This window comes from Scleropages formosus, chromosome 4, assembly GCF_900964775.1.
Source record: "Scleropages formosus chromosome 4, fSclFor1.1, whole genome shotgun sequence".
In the NCBI taxonomy this organism is placed as follows: Eukaryota; Metazoa; Chordata; class Actinopteri; order Osteoglossiformes; family Osteoglossidae; genus Scleropages; species Scleropages formosus.
In genome coordinates, this window is record NC_041809.1 from 29,871,229 (window position 1) to 29,882,201 (window position 10,973).

The 10,973-nt window shown below is 42.1% G+C and overlaps 1 protein-coding gene across 1 annotated transcript; it reads right to left on the minus strand.

Annotated features, from left to right (window-relative positions):
- Nucleotides 1-4,882: 4,882 nt before the first annotated feature.
- Nucleotides 4,883-8,577, minus strand: LOC108934095 (thymosin beta-a-like). The gene is made up of 3 exons (XM_018751608.2): nucleotides 8,480-8,577; nucleotides 6,450-6,564; nucleotides 4,883-5,363 (listed from the first exon to the last, which is right to left on the minus strand). Exons 2-3 carry the CDS (start codon nucleotides 6,550-6,552, stop codon nucleotides 5,317-5,319), a joined length of 150 nt encoding a protein of 49 aa, XP_018607124.1. The 5' UTR covers nucleotides 6,553-6,564; nucleotides 8,480-8,577; the 3' UTR covers nucleotides 4,883-5,316.
- Nucleotides 8,578-10,973: the final 2,396 nt, after the last annotated feature.

Below are 10,973 nucleotides of genomic sequence, written 5' to 3' on the forward strand. Positions count from 1 at the left end.
CACGGCCTTCGAAATGAAAGCGCGTGACGCGCAGTTGATAAAACACTTTATTAATCTCATTAGAGTTTTGATAAACTGCCTATACTGACAGAGAATCAAACAAGGAAAAGGAGAAAGATATGAAAATGTCATGGCCTTCAAAATGGTCACAGAAAGGCTTGAATTTTGTCTTTTGTAATATGCTAAGTGAATATGATCAAGCGACTATCCTTCCGAAAACCACAGGTCAGCTGGTTAGAGGAGCCACCTGCCTTAACTGAATATATTTTTGGGGGAATGAATTTTAAGCAGCGGTGTGGTGGTGAGGTGGTGCAGCGGGTTTGGCTGAGTCCTGCTGGGTCCTGCTCTCTCGTTGGTCTGGTGTTCGAGACCTACTGGGGGTGGGGTGCCTTGTGGTGGACTGGTGCCCTGTCCTGGGTGTGTTCCCCTCCCCCTCCAGCCTTGCACCTTGCCTTGCTGGGTTAAGCTCCAGTTTGCTGCCCCCCCCCCCATTTCAGACAGTGTGTGTGAATTTCAAGCAAAGAAAGCCTGGAGTTTGACTGATCTCCTTGGCAAGGAAAGCCTCTATGGGGGTTGCTAGACTGATTAGTTCTGGAATATGAGACTCATAAACTCAGAAGGGGGCAGCCAATAGTGTAGTGCTTAGAGCTACTGCTTCTGGATCCAAAAGTTGTAGGTTTGATCCCCACCTCTAGCTGTAGTACCCTTGAGCAAGGTACTTACCCTCAGTTGCTCCTGTAAAATTACCTAGCTCTGTAATTGGAGAAAATAACCCTAACCTTACCACTGTAAGTTGCTTTGGAGACAAGCATCAGCTACATGAATAAATGTAGAAGTGTTGCATGTTCCGGGGGGTGTGGTGACACAGCAGGTTTAGCCAGGGTCTTCTGTCTAGTGGGTCAGGGGTTCAAGTCCTGCTTGAGGTGCCTTGTGACAGACCGGCATCCTATCTGGGGTGTGTCCCCTCCCTTGCCAGCCTTGTACCCTGTGTTGCCAGGCCAGGCTCTGACTTGCCATGACCCAACTTGGGACAAGTGGCTTCAGACAGTGTGTGTGTGTGTTGCATGTTCTCTTGGAACAACATGAAAGAAAGACCTTACATCCCTCAGTCTCTTTCTAACACGGCTGCATTGAGCTTTTGTCGTAGGATGGGAAACCGGACGAGTCTGTCCACCTACAAAAATAAATGTTATAGATGTGATGGCATGCTATGTCATTTACTTTTCAAGTTCACTGCAAAACACACACCCTCTGGGAAGGAATGAGTGACTTCTGGTTGCTTTATACCTCCCTATACAATTGTGTATTTTTACAGTTACACTTTATTCCTGCTGCTAGTTTGGGGTACACTGGTATCGATTTGGTTTCGCACTTCTGAAGGCTTTGGAGAGATGATAAATGAGAATGAAATGCTACCAGATGACAGTGTGAGCCAACGAATAGTTGACATTTTTGTTATTTTACACAAACGGTCCTTGTTTTTAGCTTGAAACTGAACTGTGAAGGAGTTACCCTGTGCTAAAAAACCTGTGACCCAGTGACACATACCTTTCACAAACCTGTATTGTCTCTAAACAGCGCACTAGAACTTCCTGCACACACTGACCCCACCCAGACAATCAACACAGACCTACATTCATACCCTGAAATGTTCTAAACCTATATTATTCTCTTTATCTTAAATGGGTACTAACTAAAACAGAGCCACCTATAAAGCAAACTCTGCAGAGTGACACATACTACGCAGTTTCATTGCCCTACAAATAGTGCTGAATAATTGATATATTTCTGTGCTATTGGTCCAACACTTATCTTTTTAGTATCCTGATGTCTTTTAATTTCCTAGACAAAGATTAAAACGATTGCTTCATAGCTTTATGTCTCTACGACGAAACGTGTCACATGGTTTTCCATGCTTGCATTCTTCAGTTAAAAAAGGTTATTATGTTACAGTGGGAAAAAAAAGACATGTATAAATGTTCTAAAGTAGACAATATTATGGCTCTTGATAATTTCATGTCACATCCAAATGGTGCTGTGAAAAAGGCCCCCTTTCAAATGTTCACGTTTTTTTTGTGGATTTTTGAAAATAATTTGATCAGAGTTTTTGTCTGTTTTCTTCTTCTTCTTCAATCCTCTTCGCTCCAGTCAGAGCATAGGGCCTTCACTGCATGTCTCCATCAATCTCTGTCTTGGGCTGCCCGCTTTGCCTCTCCCCAGGACGTCTTGATCTTCTGTAGCTCTGGCTGTAGGTTTCCTCTCCATGTGAGGAGGGGCTTTCCTCTTCTTCGTTTACCCTGTGGGTTCCAATCCAAGACTTGCCTTGGAATGCTGGTCTCTTGTCTGTGCAAGGTGTGCCTGTCCCATTTCCATTTCCTTCTCTGGATTGTATTAACAATGGGCTGTTGCTTTGTCCCCTGCCAGAGCTCCTGGTTAGAAATTTGTTCTGGCCACTTGATGTGCAGGATATGGCGAAGACAATTGTTTAGAAAAACTTGCAGCTTATGGCCCAGGCTCTTTGTGTGTCTCCAGACCTCGGCCTCGTATAGCAACACTGACTTCACATTCGTGTTGAACACTCTCAGCTTGGAGCGCAGACTGAGGCTCCTGTTCCTCCATGCTGGTCTGAGGGAAACAAAGGTGTGGCATGTTTTGTTGATCCTGGCTTTTGACACCTTCGCCCATCCCTCCTGTCTTCTTGATAACACTTCCAAGGTAGGTGAAGTGATCAACAGTCTCTCTCAATGGTCTGCCCATCAGTAGTGATGAGAACTTCCTATATGGAGTTTATTTGCATGGTCATGGTCTTTGTTGTACTGATCTCTAACTCTGCCGTCCTTGCAACATTTTGAGGCTCACCACCTTTGCCTGCATGTGTTGAAAACTGTGTGACAGCAGTAGTTGACACGTTCCCACTTATTCCATCGCTATGGAGAAATTTTGGTGGACTCCAACATGCAGAACTGCTTTAGCTCAGCAATGTGTATAGGTTTTTGTGCTGGAACAGAGCTTTTCAGGTGTTGCCAGAACATCTCAGTCAGATTTTGGTTAAGACTTTGAAAAGGCCATTACACAACTTTGTATTTCTGCAGATAACAAGGTGCACAGGTCCTGTGGCAGGAAAACATCCCCGGATCATCACACTGCCACCACCATGCTTCACAAAATACACATCACAACATTTCAAACACAGACCTATGGTTATTCATTTAGCTGATGGTTTTCTCCAAAGTGACTTACAATGTTAAACTACTTTACAGTTATTTACACAGCTGGATAATTTTACCGAAACACACACACACACACACACACACACACACACACACATTTTCAGAACCACTCGTCCCATACGGGGTCACGGAGCCAACCCAGGAACACAGGGCGTAAGGCCGGAGGGGGAGGGGACACACCCAGGATGGGACGCCAGTCCGTCACAAGGCACCCTAAGCGGGACTCAAACCCCAGACCCACCGGAGAGCAGGACTGCGGTCCAACCCACTGCGCCACTGCGCCACCGCACCCCCCACTTTACTGGAACAATTTAGGGTAAATACCTTGCATGAGGGTACTACAGTCAGAGGTATGATTTGAGCCTGCAACCTTTGGGTCCAAAGGAAGCAGCAGCTATCCACTACACTACCAGCTGTTGTAAGACCTATTCCATATTTTTATAAATCAAATTTTTGTGTGCATTCAGAAAGAAATGGTTGAGATAATGTAACTAGTATTTTCTTATCATGGCAGCATCAAATTCATATAAATCAATCATTTAAGCAAATAATATGTCATACCATATGATAGTAATATTTATGTTTTTATGTGTGAAGCTGTTTTTAGCGGTATAAGCAATTAGACTAACCGAAGGACACACCCTGCTTGCGTTATACTCTGAAAAAGAATGGTGATACATAAATCCTTTCTAAGTCTTCATTCTTAGCCTTTAAAACACAGGACCAATTCACCATCTGTTAGCTGTTTCTGTATTAGTTTATAATGTAACATGTCTAAGCTTCATAACTGGTTTGCTATGCCACATTGATGATCTGGTTTCAGTGGGGGTTAGGCATTGTGACATCTTTATACGTATAATATAAAAAAACCCTTATTTGTCACTTATACAGTTAGTCTATTCTTACATACTACACAATGCTGAAGACAGAGAGCACTTTACACATGAAAAACTCCTTTTACATATTTAAGAGCTTGCTGAGACATGCTTAAAAATTCAAATTTCCTTGTTGCTCTGTATTACTGTGTAGAATGTTCATCCCAAGTGTTTCAGGCACTAAGACTACAAATTTAGACTATAGGTTTTGTCACACATTGGTTTTGGATTTGCTTGAACAGGCATTGCACCGGAGTAATTGTCTGCTCACTTACTCCTAGCATTATGAATATATGAATGCACAAGACTGTATAGGGTTGTCAAATGTTCCAGAATTCTCTTATGTGCTCAGCATGTAGTATTTTGGTTTCATGAATTAATACATATTTCTGTGATGACAGAAAAAGATTTGTTTTATTTCCACTTTAAGATACATTATTTGCAGTATCAACCACAGACCTGAAGAAAATCTCAACTTCACCATAGAAGTTACTAGAGCTCTTAAGCACAGGTTAGAAAATTCTAAGTTCATTTTGGCTGAGCTATAAAGCAGAGAATTCTAATATTGCAATAAAAAAATAAAAGCACTTTAAGGATGTTTGTCACATTTGGCATGTGTAAACTGAAATCACAGTTTGACAAATACCCTCTGAAAGACTTTACACAAAATGTAATTAGAAATGCATTATGATTAAAACTATAAACAAAATATGACTAAATCTAGTCAAGAAAATGAAAAAGGTTTTGGATTAACAGGAAAAAACATGCAAAGACAGGTTTAAAATACTGAATTTATTTTAAAATCTTTCATGTTATTTAAAGAACAAATCCAAAAATGGCATCAGATTCAGAGAGTTATAGTGGTGTTAACATCTGATTATAGTGCAAGCACTTCTACAGCCATCAAAACCTTCTCACATCTTCTGCCTTCTCTCTCCTCTCAAGGGAATGCATAATTTTTTAAAGCAAAATTTAAAATTTACACAGCTGCAATTTTACATGCTCCAAGTGCTGGAACACTGCCTCTCCTCCTTTCGCCCTTCCGAGAACTCCACCCCCCCCAATCAACCGATCCATCCCAGTGTTTCAGTGCCATTAAGGTGAACATGCTGGGGTAGAATGAAGAGGCCAAGAGCAGCTGGACAGAGAGCATCCTGGCAACAGGGAGGTGGAAAAGGGGCCTGGAAAGGGAAGGGAGGAACCCCAGCTGTTCACTTGGGGCCCTGTCCACCGCATGCCTTCTTCTCCTGCTCGATATCTGAAAACAAAGTAAAATGAAGTCAGCTCTTTTGTTAAACTTAGTAGTAGTAGGACTAGTACTGAATGTTTGATGTACACTGTCCTCAGATGCAAAGCACTGAGGTTCACTGCACACATTCAGATGGTCAAAAGTAGGCCTGTGACAGTAAACAGCCATTAGATTGTGGGATTCCTAAGCAAAAGATCATGGGGTTGCTGTGTCTTGGGCAAGACTGTTCACCTTGACTATTTGCCCGTTCTTATATTGCCAGTTGATTTGGGTATGCAACAAAATAATGGAATCATAAATGTAAACATCGTATTGTGTTGAACAGATCTAACCATTAAACTCCTTCCCAGCTCCTGTGTGCTGCAGCACAGTGAAAACTTGCTACTAAAGCCTGCTGTTAAGGATTCAGTAAACATGCTACTACTGAGTAAAAGTGATATGGGTAGGCTTCCGAAGACCACCCCACAGCAATTCAATGGGCAGAACAGATTTCAGATGGACTAAATTTCCACTGCCATAGGAGTAGGAAGTTCAAAGATCAAAAGAACAGTGGCACTAAGTTACGAAATGGGGACTAAAGAACTGCCTTGGGTTGTCCAGACTTGGAAGCTAAGGGAGGGAAAATGCATCCCTTATAAGCAAAACACAGTGGGAGTCAAGTGAAATGCAGAAAATTCCTCAGGCCTGAATGCCAGACCCTGCCAATGCAGAAACTAAACTTCCATTGACTTGGCCCTCATTTGCATTTCTTGGCCAGATTGTTTCTCTATCACCATTAGGCAAAGTGTCCCATTTGATTTCAGAACATGTCTTGCAAGTTCTAACTACTCCCCGAAAGGCAGCTTCCTTCCCTGAGTCTGAGAAGGAAGAATATTCACATCCAAACATTTGTTTCTTGCAGTGTAACTACAACATTTGTTCAGTACTGCTAAGGCCATAATAATGCTACTCTCTTTACAAGTTTTTTTTTTTTTTTTTTTACAGCTGAATGCCATTTTCTACCAATGCGCTCAAAATAGACTAAGAGTATCTGCAGAAAAGCAGCAAGAGTACACCCAGAATCAGTGTCATGTGTGAAACTGAAATTCAGCTCACCGTCTTTGGTTGGCAGGGTATTCTTCTCTGCTGTATTTGTCTTCTTTAGACATTTCTTGTCAAAGTTCTCCACTTCCTGATTGACGGGATTGCTGTCACTCATCTTGGATGGCGTCTGTCATGGGGACATGGTTAAATAAAATAAATCAAGGAAAAGCCAAGACTCAAAGCATAATCCTCCCCATATAATACTCTATATTAAATAAGCAATAAACATACCCGTTTGCCTTCTTTAAAAGGTATGTCATTTGTAAACAGTGATCAGCAGAATATACATGCTTTGATCTGATCACAACCTATGATTGCAACCAGCAATCATAAATTTTTACCTTAAATTAACCTGAAGTGAAGTCTTAATTTAGTAATTATCACAGTTTATTTTGAGAAACTCCAGTCCTTAAGATCTCAACATTCCAGCTATAAACATAGGCTGGATTTTAACTGTTCCGTACAAGATAGCCTTGATCGAAGTAAAAAGGGGAAATTGGCTGCGAACCCATCTAATCTTTCAGGCACAACCCAGTTTTGCAAGGCGCCACCTGTGCAAACAAACACACTCAAGGTCAGATATCTCCTCCTAGTCCTAGTCCAGCTTTCACCATTGTTTCGAGGCAAGATGCAGCTCACAATCTGCTTTTACAATGCTGGACTCCACAGTAAAACACCCTATTTTACTCCCCTCCCTTCAAAACGGGCACCGAGCCACAGAACCTTTTCACGATGAACATTACTGGCAGATGAAGATGCTGAAGAAGCAACAGTTTAAGCTACTTTCTAATACAGGAATCCTCCAGTGTGAGCTACACATTACTAACTGCTCAGCTGGTGGTGCAATTCTGACTCCAATTAATCCCCCTTAATTTATCTTTTTTAGCTGTTAATTTTTTTTTTTTTTTGGGGGGGGGGAATTGCGCAATGTGTCTTCACTGAAAACTGACGTCCTCAGTTGCACCGTCTGCTGTTGGCACTGAGCTGGATGTGAACTTCGCTGAACGCCTCAGCCTCACCCACGTCGAGCCCGCGTGACCGGGCACGAGGGCACTGAACACAATGAATGTTCTCGCAAAAGTCAGCTCGGCCGTAACCGCTGTACCGTGGTAAAGACGAAGAGGACGGTTACGGCCGAGCTGACTTTTGCGAGAACATTCAGTGAGTGTGGTGCGAGAAGATCTCGTCACCAGCCGCTCCCACACCAACGTTCCCGAGGGGGGGGAGGTGGTAATAAATAACCCTTGATGTTGAAGTCGTTGTTCAGTCTTATTCCAGACTTGTTCAAAAATATGAAGAAGTTACCGCCCACCACGCGCGGTTTTCCACACACGCGCCCCGAAATACACGAGCGCTCGAAGGAGGAACTAAACGGTAGACGAAACGACAGAAAACGCACGCCAAGGAGAAGCCAGTCTCGAGGTTTTCAGATCGCATCGCTCCCTTTTGCACGCGGACAGAAACAGGGTTACAGGCGGATCGGCACCGCGCGCAGGTGCCACAGCGAGGACGGCCGCGCGCAAGCGACCCCACCCCCCTCCCGCGCTCGGCGAAATCTGCGAAACATTGAAACCTTACACAAATCGGCGAGCTTCAGTTACCAAAGTCTTACATTACGCATTTCTCTCAAACAGGCATAACAGCGTGCCGTTTCAAAATAAATAATCATGCTACGCCATAGTTTTTAAAAATAAGATTTAATCCCGTTGCTTGTTAAATTCTGCACGACGTCGAGACTAAAAAACGAACTACGCGAATCGTGCGACTGCTTTTACTGTTCCTCTTATTAATGTAGCGGACAATGTCCCATACGAAAAACATTTTTACACAAATACTGCAGATGTCTTGTTATGTAACAGTGCATTACGGTTACGATTAAGAACTTCGGTACGTACTGCCGCGGCACCACGCCGTTACTCTGTTCAGTTACAACTCAAAATAATACTACACAGTAAATACTGTATGGCTAATTGACAACATTATACAACTTCCAATTAAGAACACTTTTTTTTTCCTTATTCTAGGCCCAAAAAAATCCATACCTGATATTCTCACGCGTGTTGTAAACTCAACGTAAGATCACCTCTAACACATCAGCGAGGGGAAAACAGTTTAAATAGGGCAGCACCGCCCAACTCTACCTTAACCCAGAAACCACCCCGCTATCATTGATTGGTCTAGTCACAGATAATCGTGTGTATCATTGGGTAAAACTGCTGTCAATCAAAATTTAAGGCCAGCTTTGGTGCACACGTACATCTTGAAGGTACTTCAACTGTGCAAAATACAAGTTTTGTCATTTGATAGATCCACACCCTGGACAGCGTAGAGTTTTTAAAGTAATGTTCGTAAATGTCACCACCCTTGGACACATTAAAAAAAATGCCCATTTGAGACTGGCAATGCTCTGTGTCACTACTGTTTTCCCCACCTTAGGAAGGTAACGCGAAACACATAAAACTGGAAAACGTGATTACCATGAGTTTCAAGGGTTAAGAGCACATTTTATGGGTTCCTAAGTTTCGAAAGCAGAGAAAGATCTATTCATGATCTACTCAAAATATCACCAAATCACATTAAAGTGATCACCGTTGCCTAGAATAGTTAAAATGAATTATCTGGAAAGCATAAATTACTTCCATTCATGAATTAGGACTTTATGTGTGTGTCTGCCCGCGCTCCTTCAGCGCTTCCGTAGTTATTGCGTAGGAGACACTGAACAAACTAAAACATACATTTGCTGATGGATCTGCATTTAATCCAGAAATGAAACAGAGTTAAGAGAAAAGAAATGTATGACACAATGAAAAAGACTTGGCACTCACTGAAAAAGATGTCATGGTGACTCACAGCACCCGCGCTGTGCGATTGGACCTGGGTTCGATCCCTACTCAGTCTGTGTGGAATTCGCATTTTTCCTCGGGCGCGAGTTTTCCTTCAAAGGCCTGTTTCGTGTGGACTGATGACTCCAAACTGCCAGTAGTATGTTTGTGTGTTATATTCTGCTTTATAAATGTGTGAATGACTAGGGAGCGTGTATATAGCGCTGTAAGTCACCTTGGATAAAAGTGTCAGCTAAAAGTACTTAAAAATCACTCTATGTTCATTTGGAGAAGCGTTTCCATAAAATGAAAAAAAAAATTGTTGGCGCTTCTTAGCTGTCTGGAGACAAGCGAAATCCAAATTCAGTTCTTGTACCTAGTAAACTGAAGTAGTGGTATGAGTATGACATGAAACTCCTCCTGAAGTCGAATTCGTAACTCGAATGGGCGTATCTCGGGAGTGGTTGTACAATGATGAAGCCAAGAAGAATGACTGCTTAATAAATCCAAGACAAGACAAGACAAGACAAGACAAGAGAGGCGTTATTATCATTTCAACTGGTACAGCACTCAGTGGAAACGAAACAACGTTCCTCCAGGCCCATGGTGCTACATAAAACAACACAGTTGCCTAACACAGACTACATAAAGTGCACGCGTGCAAGACTTAACAATTACTAAACATTCCAACAATTTACTAAAACAGGACAATAGGCACAATAGGCAACTAAGATGCATTTCACTTCTATCGTAAATTTAAAAAAAACGCACAGCTATTAGCTAGTAGATATTTATTTTAAAAAACATGCGTTTAAATAAAACAAATAAATCAAAAGCCAAGTTTCAAAGGTATAAAGCTCTATCCTTTCAATTAGTCGGAGAGTCAAAAATTAGGACTTCCCACGTCTTCACTAAGGGAATATAGAAATACGACGTAGATGGTAAAACAAGTTATAGCTGTCTCTGTTAGCCATTTAATTTTTTACGGGAGTAAAAAATTATTTAACTAACCAAAGTTACGCAATTTTCTTTATTTTGAGACATAGATAAAGCGCGCGTCCCACTAATATAAAACACTGGCGCCATCTGCTGTAAAGAAATTGAAACGACCTGGAGCGCCAAAGGCGTTTCAACTGGGACGGCATATTACGTTCGGAAATAAGAAGCACCGATTAGAAGTGGTTCGAAAAGGTCGAGGGGAGGATTTAAAACTACAAGGAAAAAGACGAAGCTATTTAGAAAATCAAAGAGAGAGGTGTAACTGAAAAGAGGCTCGTCTGAATGTTGTACGCAGAAGCGAAGTCAATGGCGCCGCTGTTTACGCACGTGAACAGTCACGTGACGCGTCGCTGTGTCTTTTAGCGCGTGCGTTAAAAACAAACAAACAAACAAACCCAAAGCTGTTTATAGTATTTTGCACAATTATGTAAGAGGGAATTTTCATACGGAAAATTCGGGGTAATGTGCGTTGTTCAAGGCTGCTAAAGCAGATGCGGGGACGGGGACTGAAAGGTTATAAGTTCATGTCCCTAACTTAACCACTACGACAAGATTGTGAAAACTTAAGCAAATCTAAAAACGTAACTTTTGGCACAGCTACAGCAGTTTTCTGCTCTTTACGTTGAGAAAGGTGCTCCAATAAAACGTCGCGCTAACTATATCACTAGTACTATATCGCCCTGAACGAATATCGTAGTCACTTCCTTAGCATCTC